At 32.5% G+C, this 18,402-nt stretch overlaps 1 protein-coding gene across 1 annotated transcript in view; it reads right to left on the bottom strand.

Annotated features, from left to right (window-relative positions):
* Positions 1-798: 798 nt before the first annotated feature.
* Positions 799-18,402, bottom strand: part of LOC115880941 (calcitonin gene-related peptide type 1 receptor-like) — a 176,708-nt gene continuing 159,104 nt past the window's right edge. The window contains exons 4-5 of the mRNA XM_030898273.1: positions 13,830-13,871; positions 799-921 (exon numbers count right to left, since the gene is read on the bottom strand). Coding sequence (XP_030754133.1) covers positions 799-921; positions 13,830-13,871 — 165 coding nt within the window. The remainder of the gene's footprint in view (positions 922-13,829; positions 13,872-18,402) is intronic.

Here is an 18,402-nt window from a genome sequence, read left to right as displayed (position 1 = left end):
TATTTATACTGGGTCGACAAGAGAAGATACAAGACCTACATGTCTAGAAGTGAATCGCTATGGCGATCTTGTAAGTCGGAGAGAGAAAAGTGCGAAGTTTATTACCTATCCACACATAGCCCTGCCTATACACGTAAAAATCGACAAAACTATATGCCGCTTTTTATTTTGTCCCTTGTCTCTCATTTATATTTATCACTGTCGCATTAAAATACAGACCACAGAGTTAAAAAGTGTCCTTGACCGTATATTGAACCAGCATCTAACTTTTTATATCATACTTATTTTCTTAAATGGCTAATAAAAAAATGGCCTTAAATGGCTTAAAAGATGCTAAAAATTTCGTAATTTTATTTAATTTTTGTCTGTGAAACATAATATGTGAAAATAATGCAAGACTACAAGAGATGCTGGGTCTTGGTCATGCATAAGTCTTGCACTGGACTGTCTTGGCTTTGGTCTAGTAGATCTAACGCTAGCCTTGGTCTTGCATTTTGTGAAAAACCAAGACCAGCTCCGCAAGAACAACACTGGCCTAGCTCATCAGATATTCTATATATTTACGAGCAGTAAATTCACCTAATTAAGCAATAAACATTTCACATGTTTTGCTACAATAACGCAAGGATTTATTTGGATTAGTTGACTTACCATCTTTAGGATAGAATAAATGATGAAAATAGCCTTGTTAGAAATATTTGATTTAATTGATTTACTTTTTTATAAATTTAGATATTTGATGATATGGGATATATAAATATAGAAGGGTCAAACTGATATGTTTTAATTATCGTAAAGCTATGGAATTCTACAATTATAATAATTAATAAATTTACTTACCGAAACCGTTGTTACTGTACAAGAATTTGCTCTTGGTCTGAAAGTGGCCGCTCTCCATTTCCTTTTGATTTGTGCCTGGACCTATTGATAGATAAACAGTTTACTATAACATTCTTCGAAAATAGGAGGAAGTTTATTTACAAACAGTTTTAAAATAGAAAATATCATTAAAAAACAAGAAAAAACAGGTTTAAACAAGACAAAAGTAGGACTGGTTTTACCGTTTTGGAAGTTGTCCCGTTTTTTATCGGGGTTTTCTTGTTTAAAGCTATTTATTCTAGTTTATTGGAGGTTTAAACCATTTTTTAATGTTTCATTGACATATTTCGTCATTACAGAAAACGACTAAGATCTACTGTCAAACGAGGTTCCAATTGAAGAGTTACGCTTTTAGCCAGCAGTACGTGAATTGACTAGTCCTTTCAGGGAATGACGATTTTTACGGTTTGACGCCGACATAGTAAGTACCCATTGTCGGTAAGTGAAATATCTATAGATCAGAATCTCCTGCACTATAATATTACTTATAGCATTGGATACATTTACATTGTATACCGGGTGCGTCTCAAAAGTGGCTCATCCCTATATGTCAATGAATGTCAAAAGTTTATATATGATATATGTCATTTTCTAGAATAAAGTAAAAAGATACCGAGGGTGCCATTTAAAAATCAAAAGTTGTAGTAATTTCCGGTGAAACAGAAAGTGATCGAAACCAAATTAATACGTCAATCAATCCTAATTTATGTCATATACTAACATATCATTTCCGTGTTTTATCTGAAAAGATAAAAAAGTTATAGGAGTGAGCCACTTTTGAGACGCACCCGGTATAGCCCTGGTAGACGCGCACCCGGTACACACCTAGTATAAAAACATGAAATTCTCATTTATAATACCCCAGTAGGTACTTACAATTGTTAAAAGTAGCGAACGATTTATGCGTTTATGTTTTAGATGGTCGTTCTATAATATACAGTACGTCCCCGGATTGTCTTTACAAGAGGAAAACCTTTTTTATTATTGACATTTTGTAAAAAATGTATTCTTCATAAAAATTTTTGCTTGTTCTAAAATGGTTAATCCCATTTATACTCTTGCAAATTTCCATACTGTTTTCCGGTCCTTTAAGTCCTAAAAATCAAGACGCGTTTCTATGGTAATATAACTTTGTTCTCATTCTTTGATATATTTTTATTCATAGAATTTTAATTAACGTAATGTTTTTTTGTTGTTTTAAAATGTTAAAGAAGCACAAAATGTATTTAGTTCAATGCTACGGAAACGGTGATGATATTTATTGGAAAATATGATACTTTAACAACAGCAAAGAAAACGGCGTTAATCAAAATTAATAATAACCACCATAATATAATCATGCATCAAAGAATGAAGTCGAAATTATATTACCATAGAAACGCCTTTTGATTCCCAAAAGTGTGACTCTAAAAATACAAACATATTTTCATGATTTTCTTAATTTTCTCTAAAACGGTATGGAAATTTGGAAAAGTATAAACGGAATTAACCATTTTAGAACCAGCAAAAAATTTTATGATGAATGCATTTTCTCAAAATGTCAATAATAAAAAAGTTTTTTTCTTCTTGTAAAGACAATCTGAGGACATGCTGCAATGTATATGTATGTCTACCTATATATTCCTCCATTTACTTATTTATATACATACATCCGAACAACCCAGTCACAGAACTTTCGACTCTATTTTACTCTATTTTGGTAGGTCCTGAAATTGATTTTACATTTCGAGAAAGGCTGGTGGTTTCGGTGAGAAACTGTTTTCGATGCTGTTAAATACTCTGCAAGTTTAGATTTATGCCGCACCGCCAAGAAAGTTTATGTTTGAAGACAGATGTGAGTTCTAATTGAAATGTAATATAAAACAAGGTAAAGTACTTCCATATCGATAAAACTAGAAACAGAACTATTATCGGTAAACTAAATTGTAGGCACAAATGATGGAAAACTTTACTGAGAACTAGATACAGATTTTTTGTAAATAATAATATTTAGATATAAACTCTATATACAATACCATCATAAACACGTACAGCTGTGAAGTCTGGCCAATTAAGGAAACAACAAGACGAATGCTGGAAGCTACAGAGATGGATTTTTGGAGAAGATCAGCAGGCAAATCAAGACTCGAGCGAATAACTAATGAACGCATAAGAGAGATTATGGAAGTTAAACATACGATAGTGGACGACATAAAGAACAGTCAACTCATATGGTACGGGCATGTCCAAAGAATGGCAGAAATAAGAATCCCAACGCAAATTATAAACTGGAAACCTGCAGGAAGAAGAAAACCGGGTAGACCGAGAAGAAGTTGGCAGGAAGGGATTGACACGTTTATGGAGGAAAGATCTCTCGGAGACGGTGCATGGAGAGACAGACAGGCAGACGTAGAACGTTTTAAACCGATTAATATATATATATATATATATATATATATATATATATATATATATATATATATATATATATATATAGACTATATATATATATATATAGACTATATATATATATATATATATATATATATATATAGACTATATATATATATATATATATATATATATATATATGACTATATATATATATATATATATATATATATATATATATATATATATATATATATATATATATATATATATATATATATAAATTTTTTTTAGTAATAAATTTTATAATATAATATGTAATATATATTTATATATATATATATATATATATATATATATATATATATATATATATATAGTATATATAGCATATATATATATATATATATATATATATATATATATATATATATATATATATATATATATATATATATATATATATATATATATATATATATATATATATATTTTTTTTTTTTTTTTTATTCTTTTGTTTGACCTCTCCAATATATATTTTATTAATTTTTTCTTGGCTTTTAGGTCAGGTAAAATGAGAAAAACGGTTTTTTTTATATTAAATATTTCATGACGTTTCGACCTGGTAGGGTCTTTATCAAAATTTATTACTAAAAAAAAAAATTTTATAGTCACATTATGAACGTACTAATTAAAAATAATAGTAATATATATATATAAAAATTCTATTTTGTTACCTTGAACGTAGATTGTTTACTTATTACAACTTATCATTTTCTTTCTGAAATCTATTTTTATAAGGTGGCATGAGAGAAAAAAAATATATAAAAAGCCTACCTTAGCGAAGAAAATATATCCAAATTGGTTTCCACACACATAACACAAACATATCAATAAAGTCGTCACAATTTTTGCACAGAGACATACACATTTAATGGATTTTACAACAATGAATAATATATCTTACTCAGGTTGTTTATATCTATCCTATCATTAACAGAGTGTTGGCTTTTTTGGATAGCAATAGATTCAACAATTTCTCTTTTTTTGGTATTATATTCGGTGCCAATTATTTTTGTACTTTCAAAGTCAAAACTGTGATTTTTTTGGATTTCATGCAAAGTTAGGGCTGTTTTATTTTTCTTGTCGTATTTATGACCTTTTAAACGGTTTTCAAGATACTGACTGGTTTGTCCTATATAAACTCCACTGCAATTTTTGCAGGGTATTTCGTAAATTAGATTGCTTTTTTTGTTTTTCGGTGTTTTTGTCTTGAGCCTTGAAAAGTTACTCGCCAATAAATTGTGTGATTTGTGACATACATTGAGATTATAACTACCAAGTAAATGTTTTATTTGTTGTGACAGTCCGTTCACAAAAGGGATAGAAATGTATTTTTTATTGTCCTTATTTATAGGTTTACTATGTTGGTGTGAGTTGTAAAATTTGTGAATTCGTTTTTTAAAAATGTTATTAATTATGTCATGTGGGTAGCTATTTAATTTAAGAGCATCCTTAGCTTTAATTATCGCGTTTTGTCGATATTCTGGGTCTGATAGTTGTATTGCACGATCTGCTAGCCCTATAATTACAGATTTTTTTTGGTTTATGTGATGATGAGAATTATAATTTAAATAACGAGAAGACCATGATTTTTTGGTATACCATTCGGTTCTGATGTTTCCATTTATGTTATGTAATGTTAAATCAAGGAAGTTTATTTTATTTTCTTGTTCAATTTCGATGGTAAATTGTAAATTTTTATTATAAGAATTAAATATTGTTAAGATGTTTTCAACTTGATTTTTTGGGACAGCCATTATACAATCGTCAACAAATCTAAAGAAAAACGGTATCGAATAGGTGATTTTTGAGAGTACTGTTTCCTCTAAGTCCTCCATTACTATTTGTGCTACTGCACTTGAAATCGAAGCACCCATTGCGCAACCCTTTATTTGTTTATACAGTTCATTTTCGTATTGAAAAAAAGTTGAATTTAATGTGAGTTCAGTTGCGCTTATAAACTCGTCAAAGGGGATGTCAGTATATTTTTTGATGTTATTCCACTTATTTTTAATGATTTTTAGTGCTAGAGCTATTGGAACATTAGTGTATAAAGATACAACGTCTAGGGAGACAAGTACATAATCTTTTGGAATTTTAATATTTTTTAGTTTTTCTTTAAATTGAAAAGAATCTTTTAGATAATAATCGTTTTTGTATATTATATTGTTAAGTATATTTTTGAGATATTTTGAAAGTGAGTAAAATGGTGACTGGGTACATGAAACAATGGGGCGCAATGGGATGCCATCTTTATGTAATTTAGGGAGTCCGTATATTTTTGGTGGGATAGCATTGCGAATTTTTAGCCCTTTTAACATTGAGTGAATATATTTATTTATTAGCCTATTGATTAGATGCTGTGTGTTTGTTAGGCCTAACAATCTAAGTCTTAGTTGCCTAACAAACACACAGCAAATTAAAAATAACGAATTAATCGATAAATGGGAGAATAACCAATATATTTCACAATGTATGTCACAAATCACACAATTTATTGGCGAGTAATTTTTCAAGGCTCAAGACAAAAACACCGAAAAACAAAAAAAGCAATTTAATTTATGAAATACCCTGCAAAAATTGCAGTGGAGTTTATATAGGACAAACCAGTCAGTATCTTGAAAACCGTTTAAAAGGTCATAAATACGACAAGAAAAATAAAACAGCCCTAACTTTGCATGAAATCCAAAAAAATCACAGTTTTGACTTTGAAAGTACAAAAATAATTGGCACCGAATATAATACCAAAAAAAGAGAAATTCTTGAATCTATTGCTATCCAAAAAAACCAACACTCTGTTAATGATAGGATAGATATAAACAACCTGAGTAAGATATATTATTCAGTGTTGTAAAATCCATTAAATGTGTATGTCTCTGTGCAAAAATTGTGTCGACTTTATTGATATGTTTGTGTTATGTGTGTGGAAACCAATTTGGATATATTTTCTTCGCTAAGGTAGGCTTTTTATATATTTTTTTTTCTCTCATGCCACCTTATAAAAATAGATTTCAGAAAGAAAATGATAAGTTGTAATAAGTAAACAATCTACGTTCAAGGTAACAAAATAGAATTTTTATATATATATATTACTATTATTTTTAATTAGTACGTTCATAATGTGACTATAAATTTTTTTTTTTTAGTAATAAATTTTGATAAAGACCCTACCAGGTCGAAACGTCATGAAATATTTAATATAAAAAAAAACGTTTTTCTCTCTATTTTTACCTGACCTAAAGCCAAGAAAAATTAAATAAAATATATATATATATATATATATATATATATATATATATATATATATATATATATATATATATATATATATATATATATATATATATATATATATAGCAGAAAGTAGTCTCTGACTGACTAGTGAGAAAGAAAATCTGGGATTTAGTGTTGGAGTTTGACAGCACCAATAAGACTTAATACATCTTTGTTATTGCTTATTCTTCAGGTTAACGGGTATTAAAGAAAATTTCAAAATCCGGTTAAACATGGTTTGTGTTGTCTCCACCGTGAAGAGTCAGCGACCAGCCGGGCTCCCCATTGCGACTTGCAGCTGACTGCCATCAGAGCATTACAGAGCCAGTTTTGAGATAGCATTTTGCGTCTCAATCCGAAGCGTGGAGGCGCAAAACAACTGACTAAGGTCAGGTCAGGTCAGTTGTTCCACGCTTCGGATTGAGACGCAAAAAATTCTTTAATTTAAAAATTTCTAACATCTCCTAATTATTCTAATGTTCTAACTTATATTTGGCGGCTTAACCGCCTTACAAGAGTCCTGTGGTTGACTGGTCAGCGATGCTTTCACGGTGGAGTTATCAACACAAACCATGTTTAATGTAGTTTTATGAAGGTATTTTCTTGTACCTCACGTTAATGTCCTGAGGAAGGAATAAATAAATTCTGAAAGCTTGACAATTAAGAAAGTGTATTAATTTTTGTCAAACCCTTCCGACTGCAACCCCACTAAATCCCAGTTTTTCTTTTATATATATATATATATATATATATATATATATATATATATATATATATATATATATATATATATATATATATATATATATATATAAGCAGAAAGTAGTCTTGACTGACTAGTGAGAAAGAAAAATCTGGGATTTAGTGGGGTTGCAAAGTACTCGGACTGTTTCTGCTGCAGGTATATGCACTAATACGTTTCCAGTGCATACTACACCATAACAGAAAGCCTGTGTGCACTTGTTTTTGTCTCTTTTTTTATTACCTCCCTTGGTTCCTTCGAACCAACGGTGGTTTTACCTTTGATTAAATGTTTTTTTAATGATAATAAGCAATTTGCGTGGAGTGCACTGTCAGTTTGGTGCATTGCCTTTTCTTGGATTGTCCAAGCCGCACATTGTCTTTGCCTTGTCACTCAACTGTCTTAATTTGCTGTTTTTGTTTGTTCCCCCCCTTTTTGCGGAGTGTGTTTCTGTAGTTTTTTACACCTTATGTAATTTTGTAATTTTGGAAGTATTGCCAATACTATGAAAAGGTTTGGTTCATGAATTTCCTGTGAATTTAATAAAAAATTGTGAAGGAAAAATTTGTACAATTTAATGATTTTTTGTGACAGTTTTTCACATTGATTAATATGAACATTATTGTCATATTTTCCTCATTACCTTCTTCACATTTGGCCTATTCTAAGTGTTTGCATTGCACCTCTTGTCTTTTTTTCAGAATTTTTAGCACATCCTAATGTTTATTCAATTGCTTATAAGAAAATTCTTTTTCTGATTGCGCTCGGTGTATTTCTGGTTGCAGATATTTGGTGACATTTTCTGAATTGTAAATGTAATTGTATTTTTACCACCTAATTGTTTTTTGCTCTCGTTGCACGAGTAAGGGTGTTTTATTAATGTTTTTTAGTGTTTTTTTAGTGTTGTGCCTTGATCACTCCACTTTTCTACATGACCACCCACACCATTGGTTTTTTACATGAATACAATGATGGACATGCCACAGCCTTGTTCGACATCCATAGATCACTTTTACTAACTTGACTTCTGACAATTGACTTTTGACGTTTGGATGTCGCGGTTGTCGCCTGTCAATTGTTTTGCGCCTCCACGCTTCGGATTGAGACGCAAAAAATTCTTTAATTTAAAAATTTCTAACATCTCTTAATTATTCTAATGTTCTAACTTATATTTGGCGGCTTAACCGCCTTATAAGAGTCCTTGTGGTTGACTGGTCAGCGATGCTTTCACGGTGGAGTTATCAACACAAACCATGTTTAATGTAGTTTTTATGAAGGTATTTTCTGTACCACGTTAAGTAAGTCTTATTCTTAACTTTTATAACAGCAATTGTCTAACTTGTATTTCCATTTTAGTGTCCTGGAGGAAGGAAAAATAAATTCCCGAAAGCTTGACAATTAACAAAGTGTATTAATTCTTTGTCAAACCCTTTCCGACTGCAACCCCAACTAAATCCTTAGATTTTCTATATATATATATATATATATATATATATATATATATATATATATATATATATATATATATATATATATATATGAAATGAACAAAATTCTTACAGCTAGTGTATATTAATAAATAATATTTTCTTGCCTTTAGCTGTGTATTTTTTCTAATTTCGAAAAATCGAAAGTAGTGAAAAAATTAAAAAAAAATAAAAAGTAAAAAGAAAATTGTTTTGCTTGTCGTAAAGGGGGGAACCAAGCTCCACTCCCACAACTGGTTTCTGGGCCTACCCTTCATTAGGTGGGCTGTCCAGGGGCTGGTTCTCACCGATACGGCAAGCAAAACTTCTTCTATATCAACAGACGATGTCGTAAAGTGTCGGTGAGATATTAGTGCATCTCCTGTCAAAAGATGGTAAAGAGCGTTTTTCGGCCCGCTCAAATATATGAAATGAACAAAATTCTTACAGCTTTAGTGTATATTAATAAATATCAGCTAGTGTATATTAATAAATAATATTTTCTTGCCTTTAGCTGTGTATTTTTTCTAATTTCGAAAAATCGAAAGTAGAGAAAAAATTAAAAAAAAATAAAAAGTAAAAAGAAAATTGTTTTGCTTGTCGTAAAGGGGGGAACCAAGCTCCACTCCCACAACTGGTTTCTGGGCCTACCCTTCATCAGGTGGGCCGTCCAGGGGCTGGTTCTCACCGATACGGCAAGCAAAACTTCTTCTATATCAACAGACGATGTCGTAAAGTGTCGGTGAGATATTAGTGCCTCTCCCGTCAAAAGATGGTAAAGAGCGTTTTTCGGCCCGCTCAAATATATGAAATGAACAAAATTCTTACAGCTTTAGTGTATATTAATAAATAATATTTTCTTGCCTTTAGTTGTGTATTTTTTTTCTAATTTCGAAAAATCGAAAGTAGAGAAAAAATTAAAAAAAAAAAGTAAAGAATTGTTTTGTTTGTCGTAAAGGGGGAACCAAGCTCCACTCCCACAACCGGTTTCTGGGCCTACCCTTCATCAGGTGGGCTGTCCAGGGGCTGGTTCTCACCGATACGGCAAGCAAGCAGCTTCTTCATATCTACAGACGATGTGTCGTAAAGTGTCGGTGAGATATTAGTGCATCTCCCGTCAAAGATGGTAAAGAGCGTTTTTCGGCCCGCCTCAAATATATGAAAATGAACAAAATTTTACAGCTTTAGTGTATATTAATAAATAATATTTTCTTGCCTTTTAGCTGTGTATTTTTTCTAATTTCGAAAATCGAAAGTAGAGAAAATTAAAAAAAAAGTAAAGAAAATTGTTTTGCTTGTCGTAAAGGGGGGAACCAAGCTCCACTCCCACAACCGGTTTCTGGGCCTACCCTTCATCAGGTGGGCTGTCTAGGGGCTGGTTCTCACCGATACGGCAAGCAAAACTTCTTCTATATCTTCAGACGATGTCGTAAAGTGTCGGTGAGATATTAGTGCATCTCCCGTCAAAAGATGGTAAAGAGATGGGGAGATGGGGATATATATATATATATATATATATATATATATATATATATATATATATATATATATATATATATATATATATATATATATATATATATATATATATATATATATATATATATATATATATATATATATATATATATATATATATATATATATATATATATATATATATACTCACCGACAAAAAAAACCGGTTACTAAAAACTAGTACCCCCTAGTTTAAATTGTAAATTAATTCCTTCTTAACGGATGCTACGTCAGAAATTTTTATTCCGAATTTATTTTGAGCATATACTTACAGGGCACAACAATAAGACAAAGTTTTTTGCCCTAACTTTGTAACACGCTGTAGGCTGCAGCAGCTGTAGTAGCTATTGCTAAATCAAATACATTGTAGCCTCATCTTCTGTCAGCATTTTGTTTTTTTAATCACGACATTATCTCTGTTTGTATTAGAGATACGCTGCTTTAAATCAAACGCCTGGAAAAAATCTTTAAAAACAAGTCAAACATCAGAACGTAGGTAAGAACTGAAAACCTGAAAACTAACTAAAACATGAAAATTAAAAAAAAAAGGTCAAGAAACTTTAAGGGACTAATATCTAGTGTCTACTCGCCTGGTGAAATTTCCCGTTTCCATATACCGATTCCAGGCATCCTGAACTGTTGTTCGAAATATACCCAGGGTATTGGAGACATAACGTTGACTTCGGCCATCCTCAATTAAAGCTACGAGGCATGTTTTTTAAGTAAGCACCGTTTTGCGATTCCGCCGCCGCAGCGCTACGGTCGGCGTTCCGCGCATGCGCGCTGGTTACCTACATCTCTTGACTATGCACAGACGCCAGTACAGTCTGATTCTTCATTGTATACGTTGTTTATTGAGTGTTTAAGATGCCTCCGACAATCGTGAGCCCCGCCGATTGTGAAGTACGGGCTGTCATACGATTTCTTAGTGCTAAAGGCGTATAACCGATCGATATTCATCGTGAGATCTGTGAAGTTTACGGACAAAACATTATGAGTGATGGAATGGTAAGGAAATGGGTGAGAGCATTTAAAGATGGCCGCACAAATGTGCATGATGAAGAACGGAGTGGGCGTCCTTCGGTCGTTAATGAAGATTTGGTGCAGAAAGTGGACGAAAAGGTGAAAGAAAACAGACGCTTTACAATTTCATCATTGTACTTTCCTCAATGTTCTCGTAGTGTTTTGTATCGCATTGTGACCGAGAATTACCGGAAATTGTGTTCACGTTGGGTTCCGAAAATGTTGACGGATTTGCACAAAACCCAACGTTTAGGCAGTGCATTGACTTTCCTTGAGCAGTACCACAATGAAGGTGAAGATTTTTTAGACAATGGAATGGAATGGCGACATTCATCATCACCCAAAACAGTGAAGTTTAAGCAAACAATTTCTGCCCGGAAAATCATGTGCACAGTTTTTTGGGACAGAAAAGGAGTATTGCTAGTGGAGTTTCTGCCTCGTAATGAGACAATCAAGTATGTATGCAGCATCTTATTGTGAGACATTGAACAATCTGCGCCGTGCAATCCAAAACAAAAGACGTGGCAAGTTGAGTAAGGGTATTGTTTTGCTGCATGACAATGCCCGTCCACATGTGGCAAATTGGACCAAAGATCTCATCAAATCTTTTAAATGGGAAACTCTAGATCATCCTCCATACAGCCCTGATCTGGCGCCCAGTGACTACCATTTATTCCTGCACTTGAAGAAACACCTGGGCGGTCAGCGTCTTCAAGACGATAACGAAGTCAAAAAAGTTGTGATACAGTGGTTAACCAGTCAGGCGGCAGAATTTTATGAGGAGGGTATTGAAAAACTGGTGCCACGTTATGACAAGTGCCTCAATATTCACGGAAATTATGTAGAAAAAGTAGATTAAGGTACAGGCTTTCATGTAAAAATAAAATTATTGCGATATCTTTGCACGTTTTTTTTTTTTAATTCCAAAACGGTACTTTCTACTTAAAAAACATGCCTCGTATTATACGAGCAACATCCGTTACAGATGGCATTTTTTAATTTGACAACCGTTTTTGTCATATTGCAAATACTCATAAATCCGATTTCGCCTATGTCGCGTCGCCTTGATTATTTACACATAAAAGTTTCTGCCTGCGAAGCATTTTTCTGATACGTTCGTTTGAAAACAGCATAATATCTCCAATACAAAAAGAGATAATGTGGTGATTAAAAAAAAACAAAATGCTCACAAAAGATGAGGCTACAATGTGATTTAATTTAGCAATAGCTACTACCGCTGCTGCACCCTACAGGGTGTTACAAAGTTCGGGCAAAAAACTTAAAACTTCGTCTTATTGTTGTGCCCTGTATATGCTCAAAATAAATTCGGAATAAAACGCGACACATAATTTCTGACGTAGCATCCGTTAAAAGGAATTAATTTATAATTTAAAAAAAAAATCATCAAAATCTAATGAGTGGTTCGTTGAGAAATCCAACTTTGAAATTGGGTCTAGTTTTTAGTGGCCGTTTTTTTTGCCGGTGAGTTTATTTTAATAAACACGCTTTAGATGTTTTCAAATTTATTGAGAGTAATTTTATCTCTACATACAGGGTGAGTTTCCTACGCTGCTTTAAAATGAACGTCTCGAAAAATGCTTTGCAGGCAGAAAGTTTTATGTATAAATAATCAAGGCAATGATTGTGAAATTAAAAAATGCCATTATCTGTGGCGGATGTTGCTCGAATTGTGGCTTTAATTGAGAATGGTCGAAGTCAACGTTTTGTGTCCGATACCCTGGGTATACCTCGAACAACAGTCCAGGATGTCTGGAATCAGTATATGGAAACGGGAAATTTCACCAGGCGAGCGGATTCCCGAAGAAAACGGAAGACAAATGCATTTGACGGATTGACGGCATCGCTTTATTGTCCTGAATACTTTACGAAATCGTAGAATTATAGCGTTTCAGAATCCACATCTGCTACAAGCCGTACGTAGAACTCTAGTCAGTGAGAGAACAATCCGACGAAGACTATCTTTTTGAAAGGTTTTTTTTTGTCGGTGAGTGTATTTTTGACGCTATATTTACTTAATTATTTTTGGGAGTTGGAACTTTTGGGGTTACAACAGCAAAATAAAACACTAATTCACTACAAAACAGCAAAACACTTTACTTTTAAACACTGAACGCCTTTTTCGCTCAGCATCATCGGCAGATGATTAAAACGGAGTTCTAATCATCTGCTAATGATGCTAACATGGTTAGCGAAACACGCGTCCAATGTTTAAAGGTAAAGTGTTTTGGTATATTGTAGCGAATTAGTGTTTTATTTTGCTTCTTTACCTAAACTTTTAAATAAAACACATTTTCTTTATAAGTTTTTGCTTTCTAGTTGTCCTACTTTTTCCCTTCTATTTCATTATGAAAAGCACACATAAAATACCAAGTTTTCAAAAAATATAAAGGAAGGAGTGTCAGTATTTGTTTTATATCCCTATCATTAGTTGATATTTCTCATAATAATTATGTAATTAAACTATTTCTACTCACCTCTCCATTGCAGAAACAAAAGAGAATGGCCACACATAAACCCTAGAACAAATAAAATATTTTAAAATATTAAGTTGTAGCAACATATAAACTAGTTTTATAATTAATAACATGTTTTTTTCTTCATAAAATGGTTACGTGTTAACAATTTATAATAATAATATTTAAAGATTGACTAAGACCGTTAAATTTTATACGGTTACTAGCGTGTACCAGCGACTTCGTTCGCGTCGAATTAATCATTTGTGGTGATGATAAAGCAAAGCAAGAATTTCCATTAACATAAACTGGATAACATTTTCTCACATTTATTCAGCATGAGAAAAAACAATATGGCGATATTATTATATAACTTGTTAATATTTGAGGGGTAGTTTCATCTCATTGAAATTTGACTTTCGAAAAATCCGTTTGCCAAAAATAAGCTTTTTACGTCAAGCAGTTTAAGCAGAATCGTGGTTAAGAAATTACCCAACTTTTTGGAACACTAAATGTCATCATTCCCAAATGTTCTTAACCATCTGACCAGTTCTGGCAATCATTCCAAAATGTTCTTAACCAAATAAATTATGCTTGTCCAGGCGTTTTCCCGAAAGACTAACCGTTTTTTAAATAACAAATACTGTAATATTCGAGGGGCGTTTTCACCCTCTTAGAATTTGATATTCGAGAAACCTCTCCTTATTGAACCTCTACACCCCACAGTCAATCCGTTTACCGAAAAACAGCTTTAAACGTCAAGCAGTTCAAGCAGAATCGTGATTACTCAATGGTCATATTTTATGAAACACCCTGTATAAATTTATAAAAAATCTGAAAATATGTAAAATAACAAAATAAAATATACGTGTTTAAAAGTTTTTCCGAAAAACTCACCGGTTTTTAAATAAAAAATATTTTATTAAGGGATAGTTTCACCCTCTTAGAATTCGAGTTTCGAAAAATCCCTTCTTATCGAACCTCTACACCCTAAAGTCAATCTGTTTTCCAAAAATCAGCTTTTTACGTCAAGCGCAAAGGATCGTGATTAATCAATGACCAGATTTTTCGAAACACCCTGTATACATTTTTAAAAAATCTTAAAATATGTAAAAAACAAAATAAAATATACGGGTTTAAGCGTTTTTTCGGAAACTTGACCGTTTTTTAAATAAAAAATTTTGCAATATTTGAGGGGTGGTTACACCCCCTTAGAACTGGAATTTCGAAAAATCCAGTCTTATCGAACCTCTACATCCTAGAATCAATCTGTATGCCAAAATTGAGCTTCTTACGTTGAGTGGTTTGAGTAGGATCGTGATTAATCAGTATGTCAGTCACTTAAGGATTTTATATATTAGCATAGATTTCAGCTCATTAGTGATGAGCGATGCTGATCTTGGTCTTGCGATCTTGGTTTAGGTCTTGCGCAAAAAGTAAGACCAAAACCAAAACCGACCTGTGCAAGAAAACAATTTTAAAACAACTCAATAGTTCCACTAGTAAAATAACAAGTAAAAGAGAATAAGATAAAAATAAATAGCTGCATAGTAATTAAAAAAAATGGTAACCACTTATGGAGAAACTTTAAAATACTGAATCGTTAAAGAATTATATAAAATATTTATTTTTTAAGTATTTACAAAGTAGTTTCTGTTGATAATAAAGCAGCCTTAAGAGCGACCAACTCAGTAATCATCAATTCGAAGTTAGTCAAAAAATATCTACAGAAGCTGAACTCTGGGTGCCACCCCACCAAGGAATTAGAAGATAATGAAAAAGCAAACGATCAATCTAGAAAAGGAGCGAACACTCCACTAACTGGAATTGAAGCATATCCTTCCCAAGTGGAAACCAACTTAAAGCAGAATTCCAAAACCTGGAAGACTCCATCAGTAACCTGGATTGGGAATCATTCAACGGTCTAAGATACTTAAAAGAAGAAAAAAATACTAAAAAAAATAAAATTTTCAGAAAAATCGAAGATTTTCCTCGATTTAAGTAAGAACAACATAAGCTTTGGTACGACTGATATCGGAGATGGAGAACTAACTTCTATAAAACCGTTTCAGGTACTGCCTTTTGCCAAAGCCCTGAGACTCTATCATGAGTTGATAAAATAACTCAAGAAAGGTGGATACAATATCTACATTTCCCATACAGTAGTAATCTTTGTAGTAGTTTTTGTGGCGCTTGTAGGTTCTTTTCAACTACAGGTGATTTTTCAATTTTGTTGGAAGATGTTGTCTATAAAGTTTAAGTAAAAAAAAATGAAAATTTGTTGGCCAATGCTACTTACTTAAGATATTTTTGTCGACATTTACAAAACTAAAATGATTGAATTAACTGAAAAGTCTTTTTACCGAAAGAATTTCAAACTAATCTCTAGTTGGGCGTCTTTAAACTTTCCGAATACAATACACGTTTCATGTTAATCCTAAGAAATAAAACGCTTGAGCTGAAAAGCACAGGAAACGGTAAAATAACTGTAGATCGAACGAACAACAGAAAAATACTAGTTCGATGGAGAACTTGAACTTTATAAGGTTGATAAAATAGAAATATCTTTCTGTTTTCTTGTTTGCGTTTTTATACTTGATCGGTTTTATTTTCTAATAACATTGTGATCGTGAACAATATGTTTTCTTTTTAAATAAAAATTTATAGAATGTTAAAAGAGTAAAATAATATAAAATCTTATGTCTTCTCAAAAAAAAAAATATAGTGCTGCCATTGTGGGTGCCAGGCCATTAAGAGATAATAAAGCAAACGATCTAGCTACAAAAGGAGTGATCACTCCATTAACTGGACCAGAACCGTTCTGCTTCCCAAGTGATACAGCCGAGCACATGAAGCTGGAAGACTTCATCCGTAACCTGGAATGAAAATCCTCCAACAGCCTAAGACACTCAAAGAAATTTCTCGGGACTTACGACTAGAGACGTTGAAAAAGTCTCTTACTCGTTACTCGAGTGCTCGTTACTCATCGATGCCCAAAGTAACGAGTACCAAATTTAAAACCATATCGTTATTTTGATTACTTTGATTATCTACTATTATATAGTATTTAGCATTTATCATGGGTCGTACTTATACGTAATATGTATAGTGTTGCATTGTAAAAGTGTTATCAAATGCGAATTCTATAAAAACACAATGGTCGTATAATAGTATCTAGAGTATTTGGCAAGTACCTCCTAATTTCAACCCCTTAGCGGCCGAATTTCCAAAAATCCCCTTTTTGTGCTCACATACATGACTTAAGGAACGCATTTGCCAAATTTCGTGTTTCTATGTCCAGCAGTTTCGGCTGTGCATTATTATTATTATATTTTCATAGAATTCTCTTATGCGGCGTAATTGGACACTAAGCAGCTATTTTCGGAAATTCAACCTTTAAGGGGATGAAACTACCAAAACTAGGGATGGAAGTTTGTAGATTTTTTTTTAATTTGTCGTAGGAGTATAAAATTTTGCGCAGAGATTCTTAAGTGACGAAAGTGGATACTCGATTTTTGGAAATTTATCCCCTACGAGGGTAAAGTTAGGGGTGAAAGTTTGTACAAAAATTTGTTAAAATCGTTTCTAAAAGTATTTTGCACAGAGGTTTCTTGGGTGACATAATTGAGCACTGAGGAACGATTTCTGGAATTTCACACATAAATAAGGGGGTAAAACTGGTGGTGAAATTTTGTATATATTTCTTTATAATTAGTCCTAGGGGTATGGTATTTTGTATAGAGGTTTCTTAAGTGGCGACAATGAGTACTTGAGTGCGACTTTTTGGAAAATCACCTCTTTAGAGGGTGAAATTTGCCTGAAAAATTTGTTAAAATAGGTTTTAAAAGTATAAAATTTGGCGTAGAAGTTCCTTAGGTAACGTAAAATGAAAAACGTGGGTACTAAGAATCTATTTTTCAAAATATGTCCCTTAAGCAGGTGAAATTAGACACAAACGTTGACAGCAGTTGACAAAATTGACAGCAGTACCAAAATCAGAAAAAACTAATCATAGTAATCAAAGTAGGTAACGAATATTTGAAATGATTACTGAATACTCGAGTAACAATTAGTAACGAGTAGTCAAAAGTAACGAAAATCAACATCACTACTTACGACCGAGAAAAATCAAAGATTTTCCTTGATTTAAGTAAGAACAATCTTCGGATTGTCACGGGGCTTTTAACAGAACTCTGTCTCCTCAACGAACACCACAGTAGATTGAAGCTAACAAACAATGGCAAATGGGGCAAACACAAAAAAACACTCAAAGCTGAGTGCGCTGAAACGACAACCAATTGTGCCATAAATTTTGGTACGACTGATATCGGAGATGGCGAAAAAACCGTCTCAGATACTAGGTTTTGTCAAAGCCCTGAAACTAACCTCTGTAAAACAGTCTCAGAAAGTGACTTTTGTGCTAACCTAACCAACCCTTTCCCATACAATCTACAATAGATCCAACAGTCTGGATATAAAAAATATAGAATAATACAAATTCAAATACTATAATTTATTACTAATATACAGGGTGGTCCGAACTGTATTCTGGAAACTTTGGCGGCATATCCTGCAGTTAAAAATCAGTCAAAAG

This window comes from Sitophilus oryzae, unplaced genomic scaffold, assembly GCF_002938485.1.
Source record: "Sitophilus oryzae breed Bouriz unplaced genomic scaffold, Soryzae_2.0 scaffold_1666_pilon_pilon, whole genome shotgun sequence".
NCBI classification, from domain to species: Eukaryota; Metazoa; Arthropoda; class Insecta; order Coleoptera; family Curculionidae; genus Sitophilus; species Sitophilus oryzae.
Note: the sequence above shows the minus strand (reverse complement) of the source record. Positions and strands in the feature narration are given on the sequence as shown.